Source organism: Mauremys reevesii, linkage group 4 (assembly GCF_016161935.1).
Source record: "Mauremys reevesii isolate NIE-2019 linkage group 4, ASM1616193v1, whole genome shotgun sequence".
In the NCBI taxonomy this organism is placed as follows: Eukaryota; Metazoa; Chordata; order Testudines; family Geoemydidae; genus Mauremys; species Mauremys reevesii.
In genome coordinates, this window is record NC_052626.1 from 60,819,205 (window position 1) to 60,835,864 (window position 16,660).

At 42.1% G+C, this 16,660-nt stretch overlaps 1 protein-coding gene across 1 annotated transcript; it reads left to right on the top strand.

The window, feature by feature from the left end:
• Positions 1-15,207: 15,207 nt before the first annotated feature.
• Positions 15,208-16,660, top strand: LOC120402777 (carbohydrate sulfotransferase 9-like). The gene is made up of 2 exons (XM_039533129.1): positions 15,208-15,313; positions 15,816-16,660. Exons 1-2 carry the CDS (start codon positions 15,208-15,210, stop codon positions 16,658-16,660), a joined length of 951 nt encoding a protein of 316 aa, XP_039389063.1.

The window sequence follows — 16,660 nt, forward strand, 5'->3', positions numbered from 1 at the left end:
ACAATTAAATTAAAATGCAAGCCCTCCAGACTGGTGGCCAGGACGCCGGTCTGGAGTGAGTGCCACTGAAAATCAGCTTGCGTGCCGCATTCGGCATGCATGCCATAGGTTGCCTACCCCTGCACTACACAATTCCTAGCAACACCCAATGCCCTTCAGGGCCAGGTAGAGCACAGTCCAGCATGGCACATTACTGTGCGGACCAATGAAATGCTCTTCCAAGGCCTCGCTCAGCCGCTATTTCCACGTGGAACTCTTCCAATGGCCCTTTGATCTGTTCAAAGCCAGCACTCATCTGCTCCACCTCCACCCTGGCAGCAACTTTTCACCCTTTGCCTCACAGATGTTATGCAGGACACAAGAGGCAGCTATAACCAGGGTCAGCCTTACCCATATGCAAACTACGCAGCTGCATAGGGCACCAGGAAATTTGGGGCACCAAATTGCCCCAAATTTCCTGGTGCCCTACGCAGCTGCATGCTGCTCCAGTGGGCAGCCCAATCCTCCAGCTGGCTGAGCCAACCAGGAAAGCTGCCACCGCTCCTACCCCGCACCCACTCCACCTCTTCCCCAAAGCCCCCACACCTGCTCTGCCCCCGCCCCGCTTCTTCCCACCCCTGCCCAGCCCTGCCCCCACTTCACCCCTTTCCCAAAGCCCCTGCTCTGCTCCAGCCCCACCTATTCCCACCCCTGCTCAGTCCCAGCCCCACCCCCACTCCACCCCTTCCCCAAAGCCTCCAGCCCTGCTCCGCCCCAGCCCTGCCCCCACTCCACCTCTTCCCCTGAGCTACATCCTGGGGGACCGCAGCAGGGATCGGGCATGCCCTGCACTCACCGGGTGGTGGGAAGTGGAGCGACCCGGCCTCAGCCTGCTCTGCTCCACTGCCTCCCAGCTGTGAGTGCTGGGCGGGGCGGTTCCCCTCTGACCCCCAAGTCCCAAGCCTGGGAGCAGGGGAGCAGAGTGAAGTGGGCTGGGGCTGGGTCACTCCACTTCCTGCCGCCCGGTGAGTGCGGGTCGGGCCCGCCCTGCAATCACTGGGTGGTAGGAAGTGGAGCAACCGGGCCCCAACCTGCTCCGCCGGCTTGTGCTGGGGGGCAGTTTCCCCCCACTCTCCAAGCCCTAAGCCTCCTCCTGCCCCCCACAGAACTTGGGCACAGCCATCCCCCCTGCGGAGGCCTGGGGACCCCCCCCCGCACAGGCCTGGAGCCAGCCCCCCCCTTGTTGGGGGCTGCGTAGGGCACCACAATGTCTAGGGATGGCCCTGGCTATAACCATTGGGATATTTTTCTCACTGAGATCTAATCTAGTGAGTAAACGTTGCCAGCATCCCTTCAGTCTTCCGAAAGCAGATTCAAATGTCATTCTGCCCCTGTGAAGCTGCTAGTTGAATCCTTGAGTTGTCAAGGTAGCCAGTGTACTGTTTTATGAGTCAAGAGAGCGAGTAGCTTGGGTCCCTCAGGATCACTACTGGCATTTCAGTATCACCAAAGGTAATCCGCCAGTCAGAAAAAAATTGTCCCTGCTTGCAGTTTCCTGAAAAGTCTTATGTTCTTAAAGCTGCAAGCGTCATGCACCCTTCTTGACCAGACAACGTTGATACCAGGGAAGCATCCCTGGTGCTCCACCCACAGTTGCTCCATCCACAGTTGCATAACCATGGAAAAGTAGCTTTTTGTGCTGATTTACTCTCTGACAAGGTGAGCTGGTGCCAAAATAGGGGTGTGCAGATCATTTATCGCTTTTCTGCAGTTTGGAAACCACTTAGCTGCAAATCCATCGACATTGTCCTGCACATTGCAGAGAGTCACAGTCCTGCACAGTAAGATACAATTCATGGCCCTGCACAGTTGCGTGACAATGGCCCCCCACTGTGGCTTTTCCAACACCAAAATGATTTTCCAATGACTGGCAGCAGTGCGGTGCTGGAAGCAGCCACTGTGCAATCACCACTCACTTCTCCGCTGTGAGCGCAGCTCTCGTTCTGCTGTCCCCATGCTGGAGGGCAGGGGCGAGCTCAGCACACAGATCCAGGAATGTGGCCTTGTGCTTCCTAAAGTCTTGCAGCTGATAGATAATATGATTTGTGCTTAGTTGTCTGTTTTGGGAATGTGCTTGGTTGTTCTAGGAAATGATGCTATTGCTAAATGATCATGATCCATTTACATAAAAAATAATAAATATTGAATATACCAGGGATCAAGGGAAAAAAAAAAAAAACGTTTAGTACAAGTAATAATACCTGTGTACCCCACCTCTGCAAAAAAAAAAAAAAAAAAAATATGCTATATCTGATATATCTGATCAAAAAATAAAAATATATATATATATATTTGTACGGTGTGTGTCATGTGTCACTCCTCCGAAACCAGGGGGGGCCCCCGCTCAGCTGAATCTTTCTATGCTAGCTGTGCTTCTACTCTATACTCCTCTTCAGTCTCTGTGCCTCCTTGGGGTAATTGACTAGCTCAGGAGAGAAGGCCCTTGCAGGCTAAGGGCAGGGCAGGAGCCCTCTCCAGGCCCTATCACATCACACTGGGGCTAGCTGGCTAGTGAGCGAGAGAAGCTGCTCGAGCTGCTCTCTGGCGGCTCGGCTGGCGATCATCCGGGCGGGCGGGGGGGCGGCGGTGTCTCTAGAGACAGAGAGAGACAACACAACACAGAGATCTTGTTCCGAGCCTGTTCCGCCAGAGCAGGGACAGTGGTAAGTGGGTGCCTCTCTAGGTGTGGTTGGAGGAGAGGCCTCGCGCGAGGAGGAGGACAGGAGACTGGGAGGGAGCAGGGGAGGATATTATGGTATGGTATATTGTAAGGTAATGTATGTAACTTTCTGTTGTGTTAGTAACCCACTGTGTTCAACTAGTTTGTGTTTGTGGTTTTATCCATGTTTTGTTGGTTGTTTTTGTTTTTATATATTTTTTTTTTTTTTTTTTATTGTGTTCAGAGAATGAATGTGTTAGTGTTAGGATGTCAGTAGTTAGGGGACCCGACCTTATCCGGACCTGACCAGGGACCCTCAAGACTCCTGACAATCTCCAAGATAGGGAAAGGATAGATTGCAAGGAAATCAGACTGTCTTTGTCTCTTCTCTGTTTTCTGTAAAGTGTATATGAAGTATATATCCACTCAGAGTTATTATGCAGGTTATAGGATGGTTGTATGCTAATTGCATTATATTGTTTAATACACAATTATAATGTAATAAATTTTATGTTGGTTTGTAAGCAACAAAACTCATAAAATTTTGGTTAAAAAATAGAATACATTGAAATTTAGATTGGCAGAGATGGACAACAACTGAAGTAGAGCCAGTACACAATAACAATATTTACAACAACCACACAAGCAGTGGGTACACATAGATTATATTTGGATATGCATGGGATCATTATATCAATCCCCCGGGGCAGATCTAATATCAAAAAACAAAACATGAAAAAAAAAAAAACAAAACGAAAAAATGAAAAAAAAATACCGATGAAGAAAAGCCATGCCTCCGTCGCCACCTCACCCCCCGCCCTTCAGTCTTCCCCACATACTCCCCTTTCCCCCCCATAATACCCCAGTGCCCCCCTCCCACTCCCAAATAAAAGTTTGCACAACACTAAAACAAAAAAAACACCCCCAAAAGAAACAAACCTCCCACACTTAAAAAACACAAGCCCCACTGACATAAAAAAAGGACATAACGTTTTACAGGATAAACACAGCAGTGCACACACAAAACACAGGAGCAACACAGATGAAACCACAGTGCATACAGCACTCCTCTCCCCCTGCAATAGGGAATGTCCCATATGCCACAAGTGATTTATATAATTTTAAAAAACAAAATTTTAATTATGCTTTAGCCCTTTATTTTTAGTTTAGCCTTTCATAGCTTTAGCTTAATTTTGAAGTTTGCGAGTTATGGTATAATACCACCATATTAAAACCAGCAAACAGTAAACAGTTGAAGCTTGGAAATATTCATACTGAAAAAAGATAAATAATGGGGATAGAAAATATATGTAATGCTTTCATAATTTGATTTTTTGGATAATGTGATTTGTTGTATGTGTTGTGATGTTGAAATGAATGATGGTTGTTCTGAATAATTTAAATAATAAATAAATAAGACCAAATAGGATCAAAAAACAAAAAATAAATAAAAAAACAAAATAGAAAATGAGTGAAAAAGGAAAACGTAAAAAATCCTGAATAAAATATGTATATCTATAAAAATGAAAAAAAATAAAATATGTATATATATATATGCACTGCTTTGTACCACTCCTCTTATATGTGTGTAGGGCAAGCTTTGCTTCCTACCGTAATAAATCTGGTATGATCTGTTTATACTCTACTTCTCTCTGTCAGCTCTCTGTGGCCTTTATATAATTGCTGCTCCTCCCTAGTCTCTGTGCCTCCTCTGGGCCCTTGTGGTCCTCACAGCCACTGCTCATCATCCCAAACCTGCATTACAAAATGATCCCACCAGTTAATATTTCCTTCTCAGGCTCAGAAGCATTGCTCCCTCATCTGCAGCTGCTCTGTGAATGTCAATAACCTTGAATTGTTTTTTGCTATGTTGATTAGAAAAGTATAATCACAGAAATTGTCATGTCCCCCGTTGTTGTGGTACTTCCTGCGGTAGTTCCTGCAGCTCTGCAAATACTGGAGGATCATTTGTCCTCTGCTTGCAACGTTCTTGACAATAGTGCAGAGCTGTATGGGCTCATGATTTTGTCAGAAATGGCCGACAGCAATAAGAGCTGCATACGTTTATGAGATTTTTAAAGGAGGTGCAAAAATTATGGGATAGGGATGGCATTACGGGATTCAGAAAGTTGCATGCTGGAAACTTGACCCCTTGCTCCCAGCCCCTCCTGTGTGACTCATGTGTCCCCCCCAACACATTAGGAAAATTCTCCAGAAGGGTTTACACCAGAGAATGGTGCATGGTACACTCAGGTACCTATCCCTGGTGCACCACACTTTGCTTTGACACAAGCATTCCTGGTGAGCATGTGACGTGCCAAGTGCCAAGCATGCACACACATGAGCGATATACTAACTGCAGCAGTTGTACCCTGATTGACTTGTGTTGACCACAGTTTGTAGTGTAGATATGGCCAAAGATCATCATCGGTGTATGTGGAACTTTCCAGCACTGAATGGACTATACAGCAGGTGTGAGGGAGTGTGGGTCCAGATTTACTTTAGGATGGAGAGGTCCGTGCCATCTGGAGGAGAGGTCGGACCTGGCACACCAGCTCATGAGGTATTTTTGTCACAGAAAATACATAATATATATTGGTTAGAATAAATAGCCACCAGGTCGTGCTGGTGGGGGAGTGGCATTATATGTGAAAGAAAGTGTAGAATCAAATTAAGTAAAAATCATAAATGAATGAAACTGTACCATAGAATCTCTATGGATAGAAATTCCATGCTCTAATAATAAGAATATAGTGGTAGGGATATATTACCGACCACCTGACCAGGATGGTGATAGTGACTGTGAAATGCTCAGAGAGATTAGAGAGGCTATTAAAATAAAAAAAACTCAATAATAATAATGGGGGATGTGAAAGTAGAATGAATTATATTGTAAAAATAAGAATGGATTAAAGAAATGTTGTATGTACCTTTAAGCAGAAATAAGAAATGTTGAAATACAGGTGCCAGGAAAAGAAACATTAGGCATAAACAATGGTGCTAATGGCGAAACATTAACAGAAGATCGGTAATAATTAGTAAGGAAATAAGATATGCATGCCTAGCCCAGGTAAACTTATCTGATTCTGCTTCTCTTGTTAAGTTCTCACCCTTTTATCTGTATAAATAAGATAGTTTGTGTCTTGCATGGTGCTCACATTATCTGGGCGTTATTAGCAGAGCGCTGTGCTAATAAAACAGAGTGGTCTGACAAACTGTGAGTCCTGAGTCTAACTTTGACAATTTGGAGATTCCACCGAGATGGCAACCGTCTTCACTGGGGCTGTGTGATTCCTGACCGTTTTTGTAGGACGACCGTGGCAGCCGGCACCTGGGCATTTGGCCCAAGCGGGCCTCCACCAGAACGGAAAGGCGCACGACCACAGTGAAGTCTACGCCATTGAACCTGTTGGTTCCCACTCTGTTCTGGTAGGGATCCCGGGATCTGACATCAGGAATCTGGTCAGGTAATTATTTCTGTGTTTTGTCCGGACTGAGGACTGTCCTGTCTCTGTGTCTGTGGAGTGTTTGAGTCTGGGTGCCATCTCCGTCCGGGGATCGGCCAACCAAGGGGTTCCTGTCCCCGCGGTCTGACTGAGTGGAATCTGCACAATTGCAGCCGCACCGCACTTTGGGTAAAACCCCTGGGGTGAAAGCAAGGGCGATTGAGGCAGTAGCCTGTGGGCTCCTTTTGTATGTTGCACCGGGCATCGCTCTGACGAACCTGAATTTCCTTCTTGTGCGATTGGTGTGTGAAGTCCTCCTGTATGGGTAACCAGACATCTAAGTCAGGACAGTTCCCTAAATGAATGCCGGCTCATGTATGTATTTAGGATGGGTCCAGACTCCTGTAAGAAGGATCCGGACTCCTGTAAATTTCTGGAAAAATGGTCTAGGCTAACTCAGGAGGATCCCAAAACTCAGTGGCCACTGTTAAAATCTTGGAACAAAGACCGAGTGGACGTCTTAAAGGACAAACTCAGCCAACCTAAAACTAAATTGGCTAAAGAAGAGGTTAATTGTTTCATTCAGTGGTGGGAAGAGGCAAAGCGTAGCTGGACAAAATCAAAACTCGCCTCTCTCAAATATTCAAATAATAAGTTAAAAGCTTTATTAAAAGCCTCCTCTCCCACCACCAGACCGAGCGCTCCCCTTTACCCCGTTCTCAAAAACCCACCCCGGATCGATCCAACCCCCTTAATACTCCCATCTCATTTTAAAAAGGATAAAAAGCCCCTTGTTCTGTTCCCCTTTGTTGTCTGCCTCAAAAACTGATTCTTTAGTGTTCCACTAGCAATTCAGCAAAGAGGGTGGGCTCCTCAACTAGCCCCCACCCTTCCTGGTCACTTTCCTTAAACATTTCTTTCAAAATTGTGAAGTGACCACAATATCACTCACAAATGGTTCATTAAAAAAAAAAAAAAGCAGGATCGGGTCCAGAAAAGCAGGCAAGCAACAGATAAAGAAACTGAAAAACAGGTTGGAAGCCCTAAGGGTATAGTGTCAGGAGTAAGAAAAGCAGTAAGTGCAGGCATGAACCCCTGGAACAATACTTAAAATGGTGAAATCTGAGGTGATAAAAGGTGTCATTTTGGGAGATAAACAAGTGATTTAAGGAAAGAGAGTGAAAAGTTAACTCTACAGAGGCTGAAGAGAATTAAGCAGTTAAACTTTGTGAAAATGTTAAAAAGGACCATGTTAAAGAGAGAGAATTCTTGGTTTCTTTGCAGCCATTCTGAAGGGAAAATGGGCCCTTTTCCAGAAGAATGCCTGTAAATAATCCAAATATATATACAGCTATGTAAAAACAAAGCAGTGTAAAGGAATGTTAAGGAAAAGAAAATGTGTATGTATCTATTTGTCTGTGAAAATATGTAAAGTTCTAAGAATCTAAACCAGCACATCTGGTTTGTAAAACTCCTGTTTTGTAGGTGTAAGATAAATTGGTTTTGTTTTTGTTTTTAATGCCACTAAAAATTCATTTGACTCTTAAAGTTTCAAAACTGATAAACCTTTTTGCAAGACACAGATAATTAGTGTTGTTTGGCTTTGGGATTTAGCATTTAACCCTTAAGGGGTAAATTGATTCTTTATAAAATTTAAAATGTTTTTAAATAAAGACCAAGTCATGGCTGCAATAGGACAGTCAAAATCAGGAGAATAGGGAGAGATTCTAGAGTCTTTTTGGTTGGTTGGTTGGGTTTTTTTTTTGTAACAATAGCAGATAAGAGCTGTAGTGAAAGAATAAGACATTAATAGTGACCCTCTGAAGCAACAGCAGAGGTGAGGTGCACAAAACAAAAAGAAGCAACGTTAAAAACACTGAGCCTTAAAATGGCTCTGTGTAATCAGACTGTCACTTTGATAAGGGTACATGAAAACTCTGTAAGAACAAAAGAAACAGTTACACCTTATGTAAAAATTGATATGGCTAATGTTTAAAAAAAAAAAGTTGTAGTATAGAAGGAATGCGCTTTTTCCCTAGAACATATGCAGTGTATATTGTAGAAAGGGGTAAAAGAAATGCAAATGAAACGTGCTACTGAATTAAAATCCTATTAGGGCTCCAAAAAGAGTCGCGATAGATTGTGTTTTCTTTTTCAGATCTCTGTGTGTTTTGCAAGCAGGAGTTGAAAGTGGAAAGAAATCAAAACTCTGGTGGAAGTTGATTGTGTCCCTTTTAAGACAGAGTCTCTGAGCTCTGCTGATGGCTTTGAATCCAAAAGCCAAGCCTGTGTTGATGCAAATTACCTAACTGATAAAGGGAGGTGAGAACTGCCAGCACAAAAGAAATTGCCTAAATAAAAGACATGGTATAACAAAATATCTTTAATAGATTTGACACTAATGTTATTGTTAATATTAAACATTGAAATAAATGTAATGTTAGTAAGTACCCCTGTAACAACGTATAGTGTGTATGATTTTTGGAAAAATCCTTTAAGGTAATATGGTAATGATGCTTCTCAGCTATTACCTGTGAATAAACTTAAGCTTAACACAGCAGGAAAAACATTACAAACTTGGTCTGCTATATAAGAAGAAAAACTTGAGGTACACCACCTCATGAATTTAATAACTAAACAGTGGAATAATTTCCCCATAACCCTTAAAAAGTAGAAGCCATTAAAACCTGGCCTGCCTATAGAACCAAAAAAAACAGGAAAATATGGGGGTAATTCCTCTGTTTTGCCTGCAATCAGCAAGGGTATTTGTAAAAGAAAGGAATCTTTTAAGCAATAATCAATGCCACCCTGAAAGGGGTAGAAAAAATGTTATTTTTGTCTTTCAGAAAAAGCTAATACCAGCTACAGAACAACCTATTACAAAAACAAATAAAAGTTAAAAAAACATACTGCAATAGCTACGGAATGTACTGAAATGCAGATATTTAGAACATAAGATGTTTTGAGTAATATCAGAGAATATTAAGGTTTTGATACATCTGTTAAAGCAAAGAAAAAGATAATTGTTTAATACCTATCAATATAACTGGATGCAATATGGCTCCAGTACGGTAAGACAAAATTTGTTAAGTGAAGAAATTGTTGTTAAAATTGCACATCAACAGGCTCTGGAAACAAAGATATGGAAAGTTAGCCCACTCCACAAATTGCACCTGGGATCCTTCTGGCTACCCCAGACCTCAAGCCAGTGGGCTGGGGAGGAAGGGAAACTATTGGACACTAGAGGTTGTACCAAGTGGACTCCTCAAAAGTGGGTATGCTTATCCATGCCTGTTGCTCCAAAGCCCTGTAGTAAAGACATCTCACTAGGATCCTGTATGTGGGATAAAATTAATAATTAGACCAAAGTATTGTATAATGGGCAATGTGTGTGTTAATTCTTGGAAAGAAGTGTTTTAAAAGGATAAAAGTGTTAGCAACCCACCGGTAGACAAATGTACATGTAATGTAAGTACTGTGTTTACCAATAATCACATTTACTATTTGCCACAACCAAAAAGTCTCAGCTTACTGTGCGCTCTGATTTAGCTGAGTTCTCTATCAATCTTGGCATTGAATGGCAAACAGTTACCAATCATCTGTTTAAAAAGGTAAAGAGGTAACATAGTTCCTAAAAACAAAAATAAACAAACAAACAAACAAACAAAACAATGTGGGAAACAGAACCATTCATATTATACACACAAATGGGGACATGTTAAGAATTGCCACTGCAGAAAGACATAACAGCTTTACCATTGGTATAACATATTTTCTGGATGGTCTCCCACAACTACTGGCATACTAATGTTACTACCCCTAATTGTTTTTGGTTTAAAATTGTATGTGTTTAATTGAAATGTTTAAAATGTGCTGGTGGATAAAACAAATGTATGCAAAGCTAAAGCCACAGGCCCAAATCACCTCCCAGTATTTTCTATTATGTGGACTAAATAAGAAGTGACACTGGCGATTAATAATCTTAGTGTCAAAAGGGGGATATGTAGGAGCAGGATTTTATAATGTCCCATAAGAATTAAAGTATAATTTGATTTCATCCTGCTAGCCACCCTTTTTAAATAGCAGAAAGAAATGACCCACTGGGACTATAAGATTCTGTTCCCATATGCATTACAAATTGGGCCCTCTCTAATTCTTTGTTTTAAGATTTAGCTGGTAAGAGACAGGATTCTCTATTGTGTCTATGTTTAAGTAAATTAGAGAAACTTTGAAGGCCTGGGTCTCAATGTAAATTGTCTTGGTTATTAACTGTAAAACTTAGCAAGGTTTAATTTGCAATGCCTTTTTGCTGGATATAAAATACTACTGTTTGTATTCTCAATCTGTTTGTGTGAATGAGGAATGTATGCATCAGGAAAAGATAAGGTGTGAAGGCCATTGTTATAGCCAGAGTCAAGGAAGAAGTAGTAAAGAGACTTAAAGAACATCAAAGAATCATCAGGCACTGCTTACTAGCCAGATGGCTGTTAAACTGTCTGGCATCACAGAATGGATACATGCTTCACAGTGTAAGAATGCACCACCCCGAGTGAACCAATCATCACCTCGGGACCACGCAGAGTCAATTTTGACTCCAGAAGATGTAGAGGAACAGCCTGCAATACCTTACAGTCTACACTCTCGTAAGGGTTGCCAGAAGCAGACGACGACCTAAAGCAAGGCCCAAGAAGAAGCAATAGTGAGCCTAGCGCCTGCTGCCTGGTGGACATAAAACTGTGACTGTGGTTCCCTCAGTTGAGGTTATCAGAACCAGAAGGGCCCTGCCTCCAACATGCGCCTCTGGTGGCGCCTGTTCCTCAGCTGCTGGTGTCTTAAGGTCTGGGGAATCCACAATGACAATTCTTTTATCCAGCAGCAAGTGTGGATAGCTCAGACCCTTAATATTTCTAAATGCTGGGTCTGCAGCCACATCCCAGCCCACTCTCAAACTGGTGTTCCTGTCCTGGCTGCCCCACTCAATTCCTCAGACCTCACTGGAGGACCTCGTCCGTTTAACACAATATGGAACAGCAATTACACCTGGGAAGAGACTATTGGCAGTTCCTTTATCCCACTTGGGGGAGTAATACACCAGGCAAAAAGGCTCCTGAGGTTACAAGCAGTAGTTAAAATAATGGCAAATAAAACTGTAGAAAGTTTAAGAGCCCTGGCCAAAGAAACAGGGGCGATCCGACAGGTGGCCCTCCAAAACTGTCAGGCATTGTACATAGTGCTGGCGGCCGAAGGAGGGACCTGTGCTCTCATTGAAAAACAATGTTGTGTGTTTATACCTGACGATACCAATGAGGTAATAGATCGCGCTAGCCACTTAGAACAAATCGCATATCTTCCCCATGAAGAGCCGAGTTCTTTATGGAAGTGGCTAAGTAACCTGTTCAATTTCTCTGGCATAGGAAACTGGTTTTTTCAGGGAGCCCTGACTATCCTGTTTGGAATCCTAATAATTTTTGTATGTTTTCGGTTAGTCTCCTGTTGTATCCAAAATTGTGTAAGGCATGCCACCCAGGTGACTGCCCCAAAACAGAGTGCTAATAGGATGATTTTGAATATTGTTGATGAACAAAGAGATAAAGAATGGTTAATATGTGGAACCCAGTAAAATGTTGGTCATGGCGTGAGCTTGACCAAAAGGAGGGATTGTGAAAGTAGAATGAATTATATTGTAAAAATAAGAATGGATTAAAGAAATGTTGTATGTACCTTTAAGTAGAAATAAGAAATGTTGAAATACAGGTGCCAGGAAAAGAAACATTAGGCATAAACAATGGTGCTAATGGCGAAACATTAACAGAAGATCGGTAATAGTTAGTAAGGAAATAAGATATGCATGCCTAGCCCAGGTAAACTTATCTGATTCTGCTTCCTTTGTTATCTTGTTAAGTTCTCACCCTTTTATCTGTATAAATAAGATAGTTTGTGTCTTGCATGGTGCTCACATTATCTGGGTGTTATTAGCAGAGCCCTGTGCTAATAAAACAGAGTGGTCTGACAAATTGTGAGTCCTTGAGTCTAACTTTGACAGGGATTTCAATAATCCCCATATTGACTGGGTACATGTCACCTCAGGACGGGATGCAGAGATAAAGTTTCTTGACACCTTAAATGACTGCTTCTTGGAGCAGCTGGTCCTGGAACCCACCAGAAGAAAGGCAATTCTTGATTTAGTCCTAAGTAGAGCACAGGATCTGGTCCAAGAGGTGAATATGGCTGGACTTGGTAATAGTGACCATAATATAATTACATTTAATATCCCTGTGGCATGAAAAACACCACAGTGGCCCAACACTGTAGCATTTAATTTCTGAAAGGGGAACTACACAAAAATGAGGAGTTTAGTTAACAGAAATTAAAGGGTACAGTGCCAAAAGTGAAATCTCTGCAAGCTGCGTAGAAACTTTTTAAAGACATCATAATAGAGGCTCAACTTAAATGTATACCCCAAATTAAAAAACATAGTAAGAGAACCAAAAAAGAGCCACTGTGGCTAAACAACAAAGTAAAAGAAGCAGTGAGAGGCAAAAAAGCATCCTTTAAAAAGTGGAAGTTAAATCCTAGTGAGGAAAATAGAAAGGAGCATAAACTCTGGCAAGTGAAGTGTAAAAATACAATTAGGAAGGCGAAAAAAGAATTTGAGGAACATTTAGCCAAAGACTCAAAAAGTAATAACACATTTTTTTTAAGTACATCAGAAGCAGTCAAGTATCAGAGGGGTAGCCGTGTTAGTCTGGATCTGTAAAAGCAACAAAGAATCCTGTGGCACCTTATAGACTAACAGACGTTCTGCAGCATGAGCTTTCGTGGGTGAATACCCACTTCTTCAGATGCAAGTGCACTTGCATCTGAAGAAGTGGGTATTCACCCACGAAAGCTCATGCTGCAGAACGTCTGTTAGTCTATAAGGTGCCACAGGATTCTTTGTTGCTTTTACAGATCCAGACTAACACGGCTACCCCTCTGATACTTGACACCATGCAAGGCACTGCATTTAGCCATCAGAAGCAGGAAGTCTGCTAAACAACCAATGGGGCCACTGGACGATCGAGGTGCTAAAGGAGCACTAAAGGACGATAAGGCCATTGTGGAGAAACTAAATGAATTCTTTGCATTGGTCTTCATGGCTGAGGATGTGAGGGAGATTCCCAAACCTGAGCCATTCTTTTTAGGTGACAGATCTGAGGAACTGTCCCAGGTTGAGGTATCATTAGAGGAGGTTTTGGAACAAATTGATAAATTAAACAGCAATAAGTCACCAGGACCAGCTGGTATTCACCCAAGAGTTCTGAAGGAATTCAAATGTGAAATTGCAGAACTACTAACTGTAATCTGTAACCTATCATTTAAATCAGCTTCTGTACCAGATGCCTGGAGGATAGCTAATGTGACACCAATTTTTAAAAAGGGCTCCAGAGGTGATCCCGACAATTACAGGCCTATGAGCCTGACTTCAGTACCGGGCAAACTGATTGGAACTATAATAAAGAACAATATTGTCAGACATATAGATGAACATAATCTGTTGAAGAAGAGTCAGCATGGTTTTAGTAAAGGGAAATCATGCCTCACCAACCTACTAGAATTATTTGAGGGGGTCAACAAGCATGTGGACTAAGGGGATCCAGTGGATATAGTATTCTTAGATTTTCAGAAAGCCTTTGACAAGGTCCCTCACTAAAGGCTCTTACACAAAGTAAGTTGCCACGGGATAAGAGGGAAGGTGCTGTCGTGGATTGGTAACTGGTTAAAAGATAGGAAACAAAGGGTAGGTATAAGTGGTCACTTTTCAGAATGGAGAGAGGTAAATAGTGGTGTCCCCCAGGGGTCTGTACTGGGACCAGTCCTATTCAACATATTCATAAATGATCTGGAAAAAAGGGTAAAGAGTGAGGTGGCAAAATTTGCAGATGATACAAAATTACTAAAGATAGTTAAGACCCAGGCAGACTGCGAAGAGCTCTCAAAACTGGGTGACTGGGCAACAAAATGGCAGATGAAATTTAATGTTGATAAATGCAAATAAATGCACATTGGAAAGCATAATCCCAACTATACATATAAAATGATGGGGTCTAAATGAGCTGTTATCACTCAAGGAAGAGATCTTGGCGTCATTGTGGATAGTTCTCTGAAAACATCCACTCAATGTTCAGCGGCAGTCAAAAAAGTGAACAGAATGCTGGGAATAATTAAGAAAGGGATAGATAATAGGCCAGAAAATATCATGTTGCCTCTATATAAAACCATGGTACGCCCACATCTTGAATACAATGTGCAGATGTGGTTGCCCCATCTCAAAAAAGATATGTTGGAATTGGAAAAGGTTCAGAAAAAGGCAACAAAAATTATTAGGGGTATGGAACGGCTTCCGTATGAGGAGAGATTAATAAGACTAGGACTTTTCAGCTTGGAAAAGAGACGGCTAAGGGGAGATATAATTGAGGTCTATAAAATCATGACTGGTATAGACAAAGTAGATAAGGAAGTGTTTTTTACTCCTTCTCATAGCACAAGAACTAGGGGTCACCAAATGAAATTAATATGAAGCAGGTTTAAAACAAATAAAATGAAGTATTTCTTCACACAACGAACAGTCAACCTGTGGAACTCCTTGCCAGAGGATGTTGTGAAGGCCAAGACCATAACAGGGATAAAAAAAAACTAGATAAGTTCGTGGAGGATTGGTCGATCAATGGCTATGAGCCAGGTGTCCTTAGCCTCTGTTTGCCAGAAACTGGGAATGAGTGACGGGGGATGGATCACTTGATGATTACCTGTTCTGTTCATTCCCTCTGGGGCACCTGGCACTGGCCATTGTCGGGAGACAGGGTACTGGCTACATGGACCTTTGGTTTGACCCAGTAGGGGCATTCTTATGTTCCCTCTACAGAACATTCCTGCACCTCACTAACTCTGATCTCTTATACTCTGTGTAGCATGTGATATTTTTGTAGCAAAATTCATACAATAAACTGTCTCTCATTTTCTTGTAGCTAGGAAGACAGATTCCTTACACAAAGGCCACATCCTTCTCCTTCCTGGGAAAACATGGTGGACAAGGTTCTCCGGAAGGTGTCCATTTTCCTTATCCTAATTTTCATTTTTGGAAGTCTTCTTTCTGGAGTATTCTACAGGTGGCAAACAAAAATGATGAGTAAGTAAAGAATATATAGATAGAAGGATTTTTTGTTTCTTGGAACTGTGACCATCTTTTTGGAGCATATAAAATATGTAGCACAACGAGGGTGCATGTACAAATAATACAAATAAAATATCTGATGGGCCTGGCCTGTCAGATTCTTTGTTATCCTGACATGTGTAAGGAAAAGAAACCCACAAAAAGCCACATTTGCCACTGAAGTTAAGTGTTTGAAGATGCATGGCAGGATTCTCCGTAAGAATATTGCTCCTGCCATTCATTTCCCAGGTTCTCCTTCTAACAAGTCTTTTAATAATCATGGTAGCTTGTGTTGCACACCTGTAATAGTGTAGGCAAGTGACAGTGAACTAGAGATTCGTGTTAATCTTGAGCTGCTATTTTCATTCCTCAAGGGATTAATTTGAGTTCATTCATTTCCTGAATGAAAAGAGAATTCTGCAAAATTACTTTACACTGATGGTGTATCTTCTTTTCTTGCACACATCTTCTTTTCCAGTTCCTAAGGAAGATTGGCTGATGAGTCAAGTCTATCGCAGAGACATACTGAACTCCACCTGCCTGATGAACAACCTTTCTCATTCACAAAGCAAACTGAAACATAATGTTGCAAACCAGATCTTTGTGGAACATAACCACAAGTTCATCTACTGTGAGGTGCCCAAGGTGGGCTGCTCCAATTGGAAGAAAATCATCCTTCTCCTCACAATGAACCTGAGCAGAAAGGCTAATGAAGTCCAACAGGACTTCATCCACCGTACCCCACTGTTAAAGAGGCTGAGTTCTTACCCTTCTGACTACCAGGATAAATTGCTGACCAGTTACACCAAAGTGATGTTCACCAGAGATCCCCTGGAACGGTTGGTTTCAGCTTACAGAGACAAGCTTCTGCACTCTGAGCCATACTATAGTATCACTGTGGCAAATGAGATCAAGGCCATGTGCAGGAAAAACAAAAATTCAACTGAAAAGGTGACTTTCCAGGAGTTTGTTAACTTTATTCTGACAAAAAAACAAGAACATCTGGATATTCACTGGCAACCAATGTTTCTACTCTGTGATCCTTGCAACATTCACTATGACATCCTGGGGGAGTTTGAGACCTTGGGGCAAGATTCTGATCATGTTCTCAGGAACATTGGAGCCCCAGAGGATCTGCACTACCCTAACTTTAAGACACATAGCTCAGAGAAACGTACTAGTGGTGATATCACCCTGGAATATCTCAGAAAGCTGAGCTCAGAGCAAATTGAAAAGATCAAGAAGCTGTACCAGATGGATTTTGCCTTGTTTAACTATCCTTATGATTTGAAAATGAACCTTTATGAGACTGATACAGTATGA

Coding starts and splice junctions, on each gene's coding strand:
- LOC120402777 (XM_039533129.1), top strand. CDS start 15,208: ATGGTGGACAAGGTTCTCCGGAAGGTGTCCATTTTCCTTATCCTAATT. Junction 15,314..15,815: donor GTGGCAAACAAAAATGATGA/GTAAGTAAAGAA, acceptor CTTCTTTTCCAG/TTCCTAAGGAAGATTGGCTG.